This window comes from Phoenix dactylifera, chromosome 11 (genome assembly GCF_009389715.1).
Source record: "Phoenix dactylifera cultivar Barhee BC4 chromosome 11, palm_55x_up_171113_PBpolish2nd_filt_p, whole genome shotgun sequence".
Classification (NCBI taxonomy): domain Eukaryota; kingdom Viridiplantae; phylum Streptophyta; class Magnoliopsida; order Arecales; family Arecaceae; genus Phoenix; species Phoenix dactylifera.
The window spans coordinates 5,207,169-5,224,637 of NC_052402.1; the positions used below are offsets into that span (position 1 = coordinate 5,207,169).

The 17,469-nt window shown below is 41.5% G+C and overlaps 1 protein-coding gene across 1 annotated transcript; it reads right to left on the minus strand.

Moving 5' to 3' along the window:
• Positions 1–15,661: 15,661 nt before the first annotated feature.
• LOC120112507 lies at positions 15,662–17,248 on the minus strand. The gene has a single exon (XM_039132058.1). It carries the CDS (start codon positions 17,246–17,248, stop codon positions 15,662–15,664), a length of 1,587 nt encoding a protein of 528 aa, XP_038987986.1.
• Positions 17,249–17,469: the final 221 nt, after the last annotated feature.

Genomic DNA, 17,469 nt, shown 5'->3' on the forward strand with positions numbered 1-17,469 from the left:
TATGTTCTTAGACTTGAAAGAACTTCTTGTTTGTTTCCCTAATTGACATGCAGCACAAATTTTATTCTTTTCAAAATCTATTTTTAGTAGTCCTTTGATTAGATCCTTTGTAATTAATTTAGAGATTAAATCCATGCTAGCATGCCCTAACCTACGATGCCATAACCAACTAGTCTCATTGACTTTGGGATTCATGGCTACAAGACATTGGCCATCCTTCATGGTGAGATCATCAAGATCTACCATGTAAACATTTCCATGCCTATGTCCTGTGAGTATGATCTCATTGTCAATTGGACTACTAATTATGCATAGTGATGATTCAAATGACACTTTAAAGCCCTTGTCACAAAATTGACTTATACTTAATAAATTATGTTTTAGTCCATTAACTAACAATACATTATCAATAAATGAGGAGGGTGATATGGAGATTTTACCAACACCAATGATTTGACCTTTAGCATTGTCTCCGAATGTGACTACTCCTCCTTCTTTTGATTTCAAGGTGACGAAGAGACTCTTGTCACCGGTCATATGCCTTGAGCAACCACTATCAAGATACCACATTCTCTTTTTGTTTCCGGCTGCAAGGCATACCTGCAAAATGATCATGTGAAGCTCTTAGGTACCCAAGTTTTCTTGGGTCCTTCGTGGTTAGTGTAGTTGGTTCCCTTAGGCACCCATACTTTAGTTATGTTTTTAGCTTTCACAAATGTACTCTTGTTAGTTTGGATCTTTCTTTGAATACAAGAGTAGGCTTTATGTCCATTCTTTCCACAATGAAAGCACGTAGGTTTTTCAGTTTTGACATCTTTTGCTTTCACAAAAAAATTCTTTAGATATTTTTGTTGCTTGTTAGTTTTATATCCTAATCCGGCTTTATTAAAAACAGCTCTTTGATTTGAAAGAATAAGATTTAATTTTTCAGAGCTTTGTGTAAATTTTTCAACAATTGGTTTGTACTTATGTACCTCATTCTTAAGATTCAAATTTTCTTTAACTAGTTCTTCCTTATCCTTTTTAAGAGATTCAACATTTTGTGCGAGTGAGGTATTATTATCGAGTAGGGATTTTACTTTTAGATTTAATTCCTTAATTAGTGTTTTTGCCTTTTCATTTTCAATGCTAAGTTTTGAATTTTTGATTTCTAGGTCAATAGTGTTAATATTTTTAATGCTCTCCTTTTCAATTAATAGGTTTTCAATATCTTCCTTCAGTTTTTGATTGGAGGCTTTTAATTCTTTATTCTTTGCTCCTAACATACTACAATCACCCATAAGTTCTTGAAAAGCTTCATATAATTCTTCTAAAGTAAAATTTATAGTTGGGTTTTGACATACCTCGTCATCTTCGAACGCCATGAAGCACAAATTGGCGGTCTCTTCCTTCTCTTCCTCGGAAGATGATGTGTCACTATCATCCCATGTTGCCTTCAATGCCTTCTTCTTCTTCTTTCCAAAATACTTCTTTTGTTGAGGGCATTCGGAACGAATGTGTCCCGGTCTCTTGCAATCATAGCATATGATTGGGTCTCTTTCTTTTTCTTTTTTTTTTTCCAATCATTTCTCCCTCCAAATTTTTTCCTTGGGAAGGGTTTCTTTTTCCTCATGAATTTTTTTAAACTTCCTAACTATCAAACCCAAGTCCTCGTCCTCACTTTCTTCCTCATTCTCACTACTTTCTTCTTCACACACACTCGAAGTAGCCTTGAGTGCAATTGTCTTCTTCTTTGGCAAATCATCTTCATGTTGCTTCATCGTGAGCTCATGCGTCATCAATGAGCCCAAAAGTTGTTCTAGTCCCAAGGTGTTGAGGTCTTTGGCTTCTACGATTGCCGTGACCTTTGCTTCCCATGCTTTCGGCAAAGACCTGAGAATTTTACTTACAAGTTCCGGATTAGTATAAGATTTACCCAAACTCTTTAGACCATTAATTATATCGGTAAAACGTGTAAACATGCATGTGATGGTTTCATTGGGTTCCATCTTAAACAACTCATATTTGTGAACTAGAATGTTCACTTTGGACTCTTTGACTTGATTTGTACCCTCGTGGGTAACTTCAAGCCTATCCCATATTTCCTTAGCGGAACTACATGTGGAGACTCTATTAAACTCATTTGCATCTAGAGAACAAAATAATGAGTTCATGGCTCTAGAATTGAGTTGAGCCATCCTATCATCATTCTCATCCCAATCCTCCTCAGGTTTGGGAACTTGAATCCCATTAACCATGTGTGATGGTTGTGGAGTGATTGATTAAAACCCTATTTGATTTTGATGAGCTCAAAGCATTTGAGTATATCTCTTGTTTACTAATGAATTCAATTAAGTGTTTCAGTGAAAATCTTGTCTAAGTGTCTCTAGACTTGGTTCATAATATTTTGGATAAGTTAAGAAGTCAGCTTGAACCAAAGTCTGAGACTCGAGTCGACTCCAGAGTATCACGAGTCGACTCCAAGCGTATCAAGTTCACTGGCACGAGCTCGAGTCGACTCCGGATCAGTACGAGTCGACTCCGACTGAGAACAGACAGACGAACAGAAAGCATCAACTCAAAACCTGTCAGCGAGTCGACTCCTGAACTGCGCGAGTCGACTCCGATGTTCACCGAGTCGACTCCAGGGTAGTATGAGTCGACTCCTAGGAGTCACAGGCAGAAAAGTCAGAGAGCAGTTTTCGGGTCTGAGATTCGAGTCGACTCCAGTGGAACGCGAGTCGACTCCGATGGTTGGCAAGTCGACTCCAAAGAAAGTGAGAGTCGACTCTCAGAGGAACACAAGAAAAAAGTCAGAGAACGTTTTTCGGACTCTGAGATTCGAGTCGACTCCCGCAATACGCGAGTCGACTCCTAGACACCACGACCCCAAAGAAGACAGAAGACCAATCTGCTGTGTCTGAGAGCCGAGTTGACTCCTAGAAAGCTCGAGTCGACTCCAAGGCAGCGGTACACCAAAAGGGCAGAAGACTTAGTTTTGGAAACTGAGAGCCGAGTCGACTCCGGGGAAGTTCGAGTCGACTCCAAGACTGGACGAGCCAAAAGACAGAAGATCGGGAGTTCGGGCTCTGAGCGCCGAGTCGACTCCCAGGACAGTCGAGTCGACTCGAGTTGGCCAAGTTGAAAATTGGCTCCGTGGACTTCATGGGATGAGCCGACTCCGAAAATGCCAAGTCAGCTCCAGAAGTTGGCGAGTCGACTCCGGGTCAAGACGAGTCGACTCCCAGTCGAAGAGGCTACTTTAATTCAAATCCGAAACAGTTGCCGAGTCGACTCCAGAAAAGCATGAGTCGACTCCCGCTACAGCCGAGTCGACTCCTGATCGCGCGAGTCGACTCCAACCCACTAACGGACATATTGTCAGGCTGTGCAGAGTGTGCAGAACGGGCAGAAAAAGGTCTCTAACGGCTAGTTTCCGTGGGGGTTGGTTTAAAAAGCCACAGAGGATTGTAGCAAAGTAGAGAACAACCATTCCACTCAAAGTAATCAAGCTTTCAATCTCTGCAACCTGATTTTCAACGGAAAAGAGGGAAGAGCAACATTAACTGCATCCACCTACTTCTTCCCAACATTGAAAGAGATCTCCTCCTGCATTCAAGTCGACCAGACATTCAAGAGGAGACCCGAAGTTCAAGAAGCCCTACTCTACTCCAACTCAAACATGTTTGAGGGCTTCTAACTTCTCTTTTGTTTATATTGTTATTTATCTGCTTTTGAGAAGCTCTGTTTTTTCTGTTACTCCTTTTTACTTCCATCTTGTCTTTGCTTGGTTCAATCGGGGGATTGAATCAAGGGTATTGAGGTTGGTTGGTGAGCCGAGCGTAAAACCAACGTGTAAGGGTTCGATTGTGATCTCGGAAAAATAATCGGATTGGTTCTAGTCGGTGAGCCTGGGAAAACCGACCGAGTTCGTTGTGAGCTCATAAAACAACAAGTTTGGTTGTGAGCTTGGAAAACAACCAGCTGTAATCCAAGGGGTTATAGTGAATTCCCAAGTGAGACTTGGGGAGTGGACGTAGGAGCAAGGGTTAGCTCCGAACCACTATAAAACATTGTGTTTGTGATTGTTTGTCTCTCTCTATCTCTCGCATTTCATTCACCGCACATAGAAACTAATTAATCATCTCGCAAAAGAATTAATTAGTTATCCACAAAAGTTTTAATAGCCAAATTATTTTAAAACCCAATTCACCCCCCCTCTTGGGTTGTCTATCTGGGCAACAAGTGGTATCAGAGCCTAAACTCTTCTACTCTAAGAGTCAAAGATCAAAATGACAACCCCATTTGGATCTTTCCACATTGAGGGTCAGTCCACCCAAAGACCCCCATTCTTTAATGGATCTGACTACTCATATTGGAAGGCTAGGATGAGAATATTCATCCAAGCCCAAGACTATGAGATGTGGACCATTGTAGCAAATGGGCCATACATCCCATCCATTTATGTAGAGGGGGTCACTGTACCCAAACTAGAAAAGGATTGGGATGAACATGACATGAGAAAGGCACAACTAAATTCTAAAGCTATGAATGTGCTTTATTGTGCCTTAGATAGAAATAAATTCAATAGGGTCTCTACTTGCAATTCTGCAAAAGAGATTTGGGACAGACTTGAAGTGACCCATGAGGGCACGAATCAAGTCAAAGAATCCAAAATAAATATATTGGTTCATAAGTATGAATTATTTAAAATTGATTCTAATGAAACAATCACATGCATGTTCACTAGGTTTACTGACATTGTCAATGGCCTAAAAAGCCTTGGCAGGAACTATACTAACAGTGAGCTTGTCAGAAAAATTCTTCGCTGTCTACCAAGGTCATGGGAAGCCAAGGTGACGGCAATCCAAGAAGCTAAAGACTTGAACAAGCTTCCACTTGAAGAGCTCCTTGGATCCCTAATGACTCACGAGCTCACAATGAAACAGCACAGCGAAGAAGAGTCCTCCCATAAGAAAAAGGTAATAGCTCTTAAATCTACATCATCTAATAAAGACTTGTCTTGCAGCAGCAGTAGTGAAGAAGAAGAGCTTGAGGGAGATGATGGTGAGGCTCTTCTTGTGCGCAAATTCAGAAAATTCATCAACCACAAAAAGTCCTATCATCAAAGGAGAGGCCCCTCAAATTCCTACCGCAAGGACAAAGGTAAGGAAAGGGAAAATGAGGGGATTGGGTGTTACGAGTGCAAGAAGCCGGGTCACATAAGAGCTGAGTGCCCTTTACTGAAGAAGGGGAGCAAGTACAAGAAGAAGAAGGCTCTTGTCACAACACTATCCGACTCTGACTCATCATCCTCTTCATCGGATGAGGAACAAGAGGAAAAGGCCAATTTCTGCTTCATGGCCAATGAAAATGAGGTAACGTCCGAATCGCCTTTAGATTTTACTTTTGATGAGCTTTATGATGCTTTTAATGAACTAATGATTGAATATAAGGCTATAAATGCTAAAAACAAAGAACTAAAAGTAACTAACCAAACTTATATCCGTAAGTATGATTCATTAGTTAAGGATAAAGATGTTCTTATCAAAGAAAATTTAGAACTTAAGACAAGCAGTCAACTCTTAACTCAAAAGACTAATACCTTGAGTAAAGATAATGAAAAATTAACTAAGGAAATTTCAGAACTTAAAAACAATAAACAAAACTTAAACGAGAAACTCATAAAAGATTTAAACATTCTAAAAACCGAAAAACAAACTCTAACTAAAGAACTTGAAAAGTACAAACCTTTGGTAGAAAAGTTTACATATAGTTCTGAAAAATTGAACATGATACTAAATAGTCAACGAGCAGTATTTAATAGAGCGGGTTTAGGGTATAATCCAAAAATAAATAAAAACTTCTTAGTAACTTCTTTGTTAAAGCTGGAGAAAGCAAAACTAAGAAAGTAATCTGCTTTTGTTGTGGAACTGTAGGACATAAGGCAAATGTATGTGACTATAGGAAAGGGAAAACTAAAAGAAAAATTAAAAGGGTATGGGTTCCAAAAGGAACCAATATGACTAACCATGAAGGACCCAAGAAAACTTGGGTACCTAAGATTATATGATCTGCTTGTGTAGGAGTGCCTTGCAGCCAAGGTCAACAAAAATTGCTGGTACTTGGATAGTGGCTGCTCAAGACACATGACGGGTGACAAGGATCAATTTTTCACCCTTGAAGCTAAGAAGGGAGGTGCTGTGACTTTTGGAGACAACAACCAAGGTCACATCATTGGTATTGGTAAAGTTCAAATTACCCCTTCTACTTTTATTGATAATGTTAGATATGTTGATGGTCTTAAGCATAACCTATTAAGCATTAGTCAATTATGCGATAAAGGGTATGATGTTATGTTTAAACCATCACTATGCATTATAACAAACCCAAATGACAATAGTTTAGTTTTTAAAGGAATTAGACGTGGGAATGTGTATGTTGTAGACCTTGAAGATCTTGCCAAACATAACCAATGTTTAGTTGTTAATGAAACTAAGGATAATGATGCTAGTTGGTTATGGCACCGTAAGTTAGGTCATGCAAGCATGGACACAATAACTAAACTAGTTAAAAGAGATTTCGTGATAGGTTTGCCAAAATTAAAATTTGAAAAGAATAAAATATGTGAAGCATGTCAATTTGGCAAACAATCTAGAAACTCATTTAAATCCATAAAATGTGTCTCTACCTCTAGACCTCTAGAATTATTACACATGGACCTATTCGGACCAACTAGAACAACAAGCCTAGGTGGAAATAAATATGGTCTAGTTATTGTAGATGATTATTCTAGGTACACATGGGTCATGTTCCTAGCACATAAGGATCAAGCATTTTCTGTTTTTAAGAAATTCCATAAAGAAGTAACCAATGCTAGAGATACCTCAGTAATAGCTATTAGAAGTGACCATGGTACCGAATTCGAAAATCAGTCATTTGATGAGTTTTGTAGTAAAAAGGGGATAACCCATAATTTTTCTGCACCTAGGACACCACAACAAAATGGAGTTGTGGAAAGGAAAAATAGAACTCTAGAGGAAATGGCTAGAACTATGTTATGTGAAAGTAACCTCCCTAAGTACTTTTGGGGAGAAGCCATTAATACTTCTTGTCATATATTAAATAGAGTTTTATTAAGACCCATTATAAAGAAAACACCTTATGAACTTTGGAAAAACAGAAAACCAAAAGTTAATTACTTTCATGTTTTTGGATGTAGGTGTTTTGTTCATAATAATGGGAAAGATAATCTAGGTAAATTTGACTCTAAATGTGATGAGGGCATATTCTTAGGTTACTCCACAACTAGTAAAGCCTATAGAGTCTTTAATAAAAGAACCCTAGTTATAGAAGAATCCATACATGTTGTGTTTGATGATTCTAGTGATTTTTCCTCTAGTAAGAAAGGTAATTTTGATGATGAGGCTGAAATTCTTGAAGAAAAGATAAATGAGATGACATTACAAGATGACAATCAAAAATTGATTGAAGATGCATCATCAAGCCAAGAGGCTATTGTGGATCATGGGCTAACTAAAGCTTGGAGGTATGCTCACGGGCATCCTAAGAAACTAATTCTAGATGATCCATCTCAACCGGTTAGGACTAGAGCATCCCTTAGAAATTTAAATAACCATCTAGCTTTTGTCTCACACTTTGAGCCCAAACACATAGAAGAAGCCGAAAATGATGTAAATTGGATAAATGCAATGCAAGAAGAATTAAACCAATTTACTAGAAACAAAGTATGGAATCTAGTTGAGAGACCTTCTGAATATCCAATTATAGGTACAAAATGGATTTATAAAAATAAACTAGATGAAAATAGAATTGTAATAAGGAATAAGGCTAGACTAGTAGCAAAGGGTTATAATCAAGAAGAAGGTATAGATTTTGATGAAACCTTTGCTCCCGTAGCTAGACTTGAGGCTATTAGATTATTATTAGTATTTGCATGCTCTAAGGACTTCAAGTTATTTCAAATGGATGTAAAAAGTGCATTTTTAAATGGGTATATTAATGAGGAGGTATATGTAGAACAACCTCCTGGTTTTGAAAATCATCAATACCCTAATCATGTTTATAAATTGAACAAAGCACTTTATGGTTTGAAACAAGCACCTAGAGCATGGTATGAGAGGCTTAGCAAATTTCTACTAGAACATGAGTTCTCTAGGGGTAATGTAGATACAACACTATTTCTGAAAAAGAAAAACCAAGATATGCTACTAGTACAGATTTATGTTGATGATATCATTTTCGGTGCTACTAACAATCGCCTCTGTGAAGAATTTGCTGATTTGATGCAGAGTGAATTTGAGATGAGCATGATGGGAGAGCTGAACTACTTCCTCGGGCTTCAAATCAAACAGTCTGAAGGAGGCATCTTCATCAATCAAGCCAAATACATCAAGGAGATGCTCAAGAAGTTTGATATGGAGGGAAACAAATCAATCAGCACCCCCATGAGCTCATCATGCAAATTAGACCAAGATGAATCAGGTAAATCTGTAGATCAGAAACTGTATAGAGGTATGATAGGATCTTTATTGTATCTTACTGCAAGTAGACCTGATATTATGTTTAGTGTTTGCATGTGTGCTAGATATCAGGCTAATCCTAAGGAATCACATCTAATTGCAGTAAAGAGAATCTTTAAATACCTAATAGGAACAAAGAATATAGGGTTATGGTATTCTAAAGAATCTAGCCTAAACCTAATAGGATACACAGATTCAGACTTCGCTGGATGTAAGCTTGATAGAAAAAGTACCAGCGGGTCTTGTCAATTTCTAGGAGAAAACCTAATCTCATGGTTTAGCAAGAAACAAAACTCGGTTGCATTATCTACTGCTGAAGCTGAATATGTTGCAGCCGGAAGTTGTTGTGCTCAAATCTTGTGGATCAAACAACAATTAGAAGATTATGGCATTAAACAAGATAAAATACCTATTAACTGTGATAATACAAGTGCCATTAATCTAACTAAAAATCCAATTCAGCATTCAAGAACTAAACACATTGAGATAAGACATCACTTCATAAGAGATCATGTACTGAATGGTGATGTGACACTACAATTTGTTTGTACTGATGATCAATTAGCAGACATTTTTACAAAACCCCTAAGTGAAGAGAGGTTTAGTGTGCTTAGGAGGAGATTAGGAGTGATTGATCCATCCTAGTGGTAGTTTCCACTAGATTCGTTGATTTTGATGATTAGATTGTGGTTAAAATAGAGTTTCTTTTCAATGATCATCAAATCAGATCATAATTTAGCGATTTTCCCTCATTCGGCACGAACATAACATGACTTTTAGGTGCGTGCCAAAGTTAGAGACGACTCGAGTAAGTTTCAGAGTCGGCTCCTGAGGGGGAGTCGACTCGCGCATTTGCGGGAGTCGACTCGAGATTGATGGCAGCAGAGGGGGAGTCGACTCGCGCATATTCTGGAGTCGACTCGAGGTCGAGTCGACTCGCGACTCAGTGGAGTCGACTCGCAGTCGGGATCCGACTTTTTAACCCTAACTTTGTCATTTCGAAAACACTTCTATTCTCCGCCGCCACTGTTCACAAGCCCTAGAGTCGACTCCTAGGTCGTCCCCGGTCGTCCCCAAGCCTTTTTCGTCAACCTTTCACCGTCCCTTAGGGTTTTCCTCCCAATCTAGGTCCTTATGCCGCGTAAAACCGTAGTCCGGAAGAGGTCCCGACCCGAGGCCGGTCCCGAGAGGCGCTCCAAGGCTCGGCACGATCCCGCGAGGCAACAACCTCCGGCTCGTTCCCCGCCGAGGGCGGTTCCCGCGAGGCCGTGCGCCGGGAAGGCCGTCACCACCGGGAGATCTGTCGATTTCGACTATCTCTCCCGGGAGGGTTTCACCATAGGTGAGAGATTGCGTGTCCAGGGCTTAGAGTATTTCCTCACATTAGATCTCCCAACTTACCCTGGATTAGTTAGAGAGTTTTACGGTACCGTCCATCGGGGAGATGGGGGTATCGAGGGCACGGTAGCCGGTGTCCCTCTGTTCATTATGGAGGATCTTATTGCCCACATCCTCCACCTTCCACAAGTAGGGGTGGCTCCCACACACCCCGAGGACAGGGTTGAGGCCCTTACGGCCATTCTAGGGCATCCACCCCAGTCACCCTTAGACGAGGTATCCGCTAACTCACTTCCGATTGAGGTGCGGATCCTCCTGAGTATATTGTCTAGGTCCATCTTCCCTAAGACCGGGAGATTTGATTTTGTATCTGAGAGAGACCTAGCTCTCATGTTCTACATGCTTCAGGACACCCCAATCAACTTTCCCAAACTCATTTATCGATACCTGTGTGAGCCACTAGACAGACCTAGGCTCACCCTACCCTACGGTATGGTATTCACTCTGTTGTTTAGGGAGTACGAGATTCCTATCCCTGAGGGGGAACCCTTTCGCGCATTGCGATGGACTGATCGCATGCGTCCGGAGACCCTACATAGGATGGGGTTTCGGAAGATAGAGGGGACATGGGTTAGGAAGTCCTCCATCACCACACAGACCACCAGACACTCCCCTAGTCCTGAGCCAGATTCTGACTATCCTGACTTACCGGACTTTCCATCCACTTCTGCTCCTACCACCTCCGCCGGACCCTCCTCCTCGGCTCCACCACCCATGGAGGTCCGCATCGCTCCTGAGCAGCTCCGGGAGCTGCGGCAGGAGATAGTCCGAGATCTGCGGGATGATCTGCTTCGGGAGCTCCAAGGTTCAGTGCCTGCTCCCTCTCCCGCTCCATCTTCAGCGTTGGTTCCTTCCCTGACGGCCGTGACTGACATGACGGCTCATGTGCGGGAAGAGATCTACAACATGAGGACTTTGCTCCAGGCCCAGTTCCATAGCCTGAGTGAGGTCACGAGCACCACTCGACAGATGCGGAATGACATAGGACGTGACATGCACACCACTACCGAGGGGGCCGAGCGCTTGTCGAATGTGCTCATCGACAAGCTGGACGCACTTCAGACGTCGGTGACTGAGCTCTCCACTACACATAGCAGAGCCACTTTGTCGATTATCACTCAGCTCGGGCATGTTACAGATGCAGTCACCCTCCTCATGGAGCAGAGCAGATTGAGAGGAGGAGCCACATCCTCGAGAGGAGGAGCCACATCCTCGAGAGGAGGAGCTACATCCTCGAGGAGACCATAGCTGTTTTTTGTGTTTTGTTTTGACATGTATTGTTTTTGCTTTACTTATTGTATTCTCAAATGTATTTACATACAAATCAATACAATGAGTAGCCATATCTTCTTCAATTCTGTGCCATTTGATCTATGATTGATTGTGTGTGCTTACCTCCTTTTTGATACGATGACAAAAAGGGGGAAAAATATGTATAAAATATGTAAAAGGAATCAATGAAAATCAATATAAAAAAAAGAAAAACTTTTAAAACACACAAAAATTTGTTCTAAGTAGTGGATTTGGTACCTCGAGGCTCATTATCTCTCTTTTGGGGATCCTAATGGAGTAATCTCCAGAATCTATTCAAGGGATATTCGCAGATTAGCTGAATCCTACTCAAGAACAAATTGACAGATTTTCCCTCTAAAAACCAAAAATTTAAAAGTCAAAAATTCTTATGAATCAAGACAAAGTAGATTGCATATGTTGAGGGGGAGAATCTGAATTTTAAGCAAGCTAAATCATTAAAGATATATAAGCCAAACAATTGATTGCATGATATGAAGGCTTATATAATTCCAAATGAAAGGGAGAGTTTTAACTCCGAAATTTATTGTTCACACCTTTCAAACTTGGATAAATTAAATTACCAGACATCTGAATTCATTTATGGATTTTACTTCCTTGTTTATAGAGCAATTCATTTTACATATACTCAATGTTTTGTCATCATCAAAAAGGGGGAGATTGTGGAGTGATTGATTAAAACCCTATTTGATTTTGATGAGCTCAAAGCATTTGAGTATATCTCTTGTTTACTAATGAATTCAATTAAGTGTTTCAGTGAAAATCTTGTCTAAGTATCTCTAGACTTGGTTCATAATATTTTGGATAAGTTAAGAAGTCAGCTTGAACCAAAGTCTGAGACTCGAGTCGACTCCAGAGTATCACGAGTCGACTCCAAGCGTATCAAGTTCACTGGCACGAGCTCGAGTCGACTCCGGATCAGTACGAGTCGACTCCGACTGAGAATAGACAGACGAACAGAAAGCATCAACTCAAAACCTGTCAGCGAGTCGACTCCTGAACTGCGCGAGTCGACTCCGATGTTCACCGAGTCGACTCCAGGGTAGTATGAGTCGACTCCTAGGAGTCACAGGCAGAAAAGTCAGAGAGCAGTTTTCGGGTCTGAGATTCGAGTCGACTCCAGTGGAACGCGAGTCGACTCCGATGGTTGGCAAGTCGACTCCAAAGAAAGTGAGAGTCGACTCTCAGAGGAACACAAGAAAAAAGTCAGAGAACGTTTTTCGGACTCTGAGATTCGAGTCGACTCCCGCAATACGCGAGTCGACTCCTAGACACCGCGACCCCAAAGAAGACAGAAGACCAATCTGCTGTGTCTGAGAGCCGAGTCGACTCCTAGAAAGCTCGAGTCGACTCCAAGGCAGCGGTACACCAAAAGGGCAGAAGACTTAGTTTTGGAAACTGAGAGCCGAGTCGACTCCGGAGAAGTTCGAGTCGACTCCAAGACTGGACGAGCCAAAAGACAGAAGATCAGGAGTTCGGGCTCTGAGCGCCGAGTCGACTCCCAGGACAGTCGAGTCGACTCGAGTTGGCCAAGTTGAAAATTGGCTCCGTGGACTTCATGGGATGAGCCGACTCCGAAAATGCCAAGTCAGCTCCAGAAGTTGGCGAGTCGACTCCGGGTCAAGACGAGTCGACTCCCAGTCGAAGAGGCTACTTTAATTCAAATCCGAAACAGTTGCCGAGTCGACTCCAGAAAAGCATGAGTCGACTCCCGCTACAGCCGAGTCGACTCCTGATCGCGCGAGTCGACTCCAACCCACCAACGGACATATTGTCAGGCTGTGCAGAGTGTGCAGAACGGGCAGAAAAAGGTCTCTAACGGCTAGTTTCCATGGGGGTTGGTTTAAATAGCCACAGAGGACTGTAGCAAAGTAGAGAACAACCATTCCACTCAAAGTAATCAAGCTTTCAATCTCTGCAACCTGATTTTCAACGGAAAAGAGGGAAGAGCAACATTAACTGCATCCACCTACTTCTTCCCAACATTGAAAGAGATTTCCTCCTGCATTCAAGTCGACCAGACATTCAAGAGGAGACCCGAAGTTCAAGAAGCCCTACTCTACTCCAACTCAAACATGTTTGAGGGCTTCTAACTTCTCTTTTGTTTATTGTTATTTATCTGCTTTTGAGAAGCTCTGTTTTTTCTGTTACTCCTTTTTACTTCCATCTTGTCTTTGCTTGGTTCAATCGGGGGATTGAATCAAGGGTATTGAGGTTGGTTGGTGAGCCGAGTGTAAAACCAACGTGTAAGGGTTCGATTGTGATCCCGGGAAAACAATCGGGTTGGTTCTAGTCGGTGAGCCTAGGAAAACCGACCGAGTTCGTTGTGAGCTCGTAAAACAACAAGTTTGGTTGTGAGCTTGGAAAACAACCGGCTGTAATCCAAGGGGTTATAGTGAATTCCCAAGTGAGACTTGGGGAGTGGACGTAGGAGCAAGGGTTAGCTCCGAACCACTATAAAACATTGTGTTTGTGATTGTTTGACTCTCTCTATCTCTCGCATTTCATTCACCGCACATAGAAACTAATTAATCATCTCGCAAAAGAATTAATTAGTTATCCACAAAAGTTTTAATAGCCAAATTATTTTAAAACCCAATTCACCCCCCCTCTTGGGTTGTCTATCTGGGCAACAATGGTTCTTGTGGTCCCTTGACTATAACCCTCCACAAGGCATAGTCTTGTGCTTGAATGAAGATCCTCATTCTAGTTTTCCAATAGGTATAATTTGTCCCATTGAAGAGTGGAGGTCTATTGGTTGCCTGCCCCTCAGCAGGAACATTGTTAAAGGGTGTTCCCATCTAGATCTTTGGCTAAGACGGTTAGGTCTTCAAGAAATACACAGAGCACCCGCTCTGATACCACTTGTTGCCCAGAGATGGTCACCCAAGAGGGGGGTGAATTGGGTGTTTTAAAACTTTTCGCCTAATTAAAAATAAAATACACAAATGTATGAACTAAAGTAAAGAAAGAGGAATGAGAAAGGTCAATCGCAAACACAAGGTTTTATAGTGGTTCGGAGCTTCCACTGCTCCTACATCCACTCCCCAAAGCACCTTTGGGAATTTTCACTATAATCCAAGATTACAGTCCGGTAGTTTTGCGAGTGCACTACCCAACTCGTTGTTTTACACCGGGCTAACAACAAACTCTATAACCCCCAATTTCACTTAGGCTTGGGACGCCTTTCCCTTGTTCCAAGTCCCTTGACTGGAACAAGCACAATATTGATAGAGTTTTACAAAAGATTGGAAAGCTCTAAATAAGCAAATATGACAATGATAAGCAATAAAACCCAGAAGAATCCTTTTGCCGTTGGAAGCGTGGGAAATGATGATTCTTCCGATGTGGATCGCGTAGTCTTAAGTGTGAGCTTTGAATCCCGAGCGGAAGAGAGTAGTTGAGCTTGAAATCACTTGGGAAACTCGAAAGCACTTGATTTCTTCACTTGAATGCACTCACTTCCTTGAACCTCTCTCTCTCTTGCTTCTCTCTTAAATGATCTAGCTTTGGGTTGGTGGAGAGTTATTGAGAAGCACTTAAGAGGTCCCTTTTATAGCCCAAAAAGCAAATATAGCCGTTAGAGATAAAGTAAAAGAGATTTGAAATTCAAACCAGACCTGCAAAAGTTGTCAGTCGCGTCCCAGGCGCTCCGGAGACGTCTCCGCTTCAACGCGAGACGTCTCGGCTGTATAAATTTACTTTTCACTTTGTTTGGGGTCGACTCGGCACTTTACGGGGACGACTCTGGAATTGTACCGTTTGAATCCTTGTTTTTCTGTTTTTCTGAGAGGGTCGTCTCTGTACTTTACGGGGACGTCTCGGCTTGTTTGCACTTTTTGCATGGGGACGACTCCGCTGCCTTGGGGACGACTCCGCTGTTATAACTCCGAAAAACATGTCTTTTGGAATTCTCTGAGAGAGTCGACTCCGCTCTTTCAGGGGACGTCTCCGCTGCCTTAACTCCGAAAAAGACATCCTCTGGAAAACCCTGAGAGAGCCGACTCCGCTACATCGGGGACGACTCGGAAACTCAGCTTTTTACTTGCGGGGACGACTCCGCGTACTGTGGGGACGGCTCGCGCATATCCCTTGAAATCGGCCTTTCTGCCGCCACTGAGAGAGTCGGCTCCGCTACTGAAAGAGTCGACTCCGACCCTGCGAGACGCCTCGCCAGGTGCCGGGGACGTCTCCAAGTGTGCCAGTTCTTCCTGTTTGTGCCAGATACGTCTCTAAGACCATCAGGAGACGTCTCGGCTGTCCCTGATCTGTTTTCTTCATCTCAAAAATTTTTCAATAAATTCATAAAAATTATGGAAACTTGCCTAGACATTTCTTAACAATATTCTTAATAAAACACATGAAATCCTCAATTAAATTGTTAAGATAAATGGTATTATACTCTAGTGTTTTGTATTCATCAAAATCCATTAGGGGATCAACATTAATCCTTTCACCCACTCGTAGACCTCTATTGCTTGGTCTTTGGACAATACATAGGAAGCTCGAGGCTTAACTAGCTTTCCATTAACAAATTGAATCCTCAACTTAGGACGCTTGCAATACAACTCTAAATCTTGCCTTGCTTTCACATTATCTTTAGTCTTCCCTTTTACATCCATACAAGTATAAAATATATTAAGAAACACATTCCGAACAATATGCATGACATCTAAATTGTGTCGAATAAGTAGTGTATGCCAATAGGGCAACTCCCAAAATATGCTCCTTTTCACCCAATTATGATCTTTACCGAATCCAGAAATGGTGTGCTTAGGAGCTCTCAAACCAAAAGTTATATTAGGCAAAGCAGAGACCCTATTTTTCAACTCCTCACCAGACAGTCGAGGAGGTGGGGGGTCTGTCTCTATTCTACCATTGAAGAGGCCATCAACTTGGTATCTGTATGCATGGTCCATGGGCAAGAATTGACGATGGCAGTCAAAAAAAGAAGTCTTCCAACCATGTTGTAGTGTAAAAGTTTTTGAGTTCTCCAAACAATACGGGCAGGCCAACTTTCCATGCGTACTCCATCCTGAAAGCATGTCATATGCAGGAAAATCGTTGATAGTCCACAATAAAACTGCCTTCATTTGAAAATTCTCTTTTCTAAAAATGTCATAAGTGGTGACCCCTACTTCCCACAATATTTTAAGTTCATCAATCAAAGGCCTAAGCAAGACATCGATACTTTTGCCGGGGCTCTTAGGTCCAAAAATGACTAAACTTAGAAAAATGTAGGGTCGTTTCATACATATTGATGGTGGAAGATTGTAAACTGTTACGAAAACTGGCCAACAAGAATAAGGACGAGCTGATTGGCTAAAAGGGTTAAAACCATCCGTACATAACCCAAGTCTCACATTACGAGGCTCGGTAGAAAAGGATGGATGAATGCGGTCAAAGTGCTTCCAAGCCTCCCCACAAGCAAGATGCACCATCTCATCTGAATCACCTCCCTTCACATGCCATGACATGTTTTCAGCTGTTCTGCTTGACATAAAAAGCCTCTGAAGTCTTGGTGTTATTGGAAGATATCGCAACCTTCTATAAGGAATATCTTTTTTCCTACCACCACCATCATTTCTTCTAAGTTTATATCGAGGATGACCACAAATAGTACACTCAATCAAATTCTCTGTTTCCTTATAGAATAGCATACAATTATTCTCACAAACATCAATACTTGTGTACTCCAATCCCAACTTCCGAAGCATCTTCTTTGATTGATAGAAATCAGAGGGCAGCTTCTCACTTTCCGGCAACATATTCTTCACTATTTTCATGATTCGATCATAGTAAGATATACTCATATTAAATTCAGACTTGCAATTTAATAATTGACTAATAGCAGATAACTTAGAGTGTTTTTTACACCCTTCCCACAAAGGTACTTCTGCATCTTTCAACAAAGAATAAAAATCTGCAGCATCCTTGTTTGGCTCTTCCTCATGATTAACTTCAAGTGCACTCCTCAAATGAAGTTCCTCTTCTGGACCCATAGCTTCCATCACCATGGTTCTATATTGCTGACCATGTTCACAACCAACATCCATTGATGTCGATGCTTCTACTGCACTTGTACTTATAGGAGCAACTGCACCAAGTAACTCCCCATGTGCAAACCATGTTGAATACCCCGGTGTAAACCCCTTTCTCAACAGATGAATATTGACCGTATCACAGTTAAGAAATTTCTGGTTGTCACATCTTGTACAAGGGCATCTAATCTTATCAC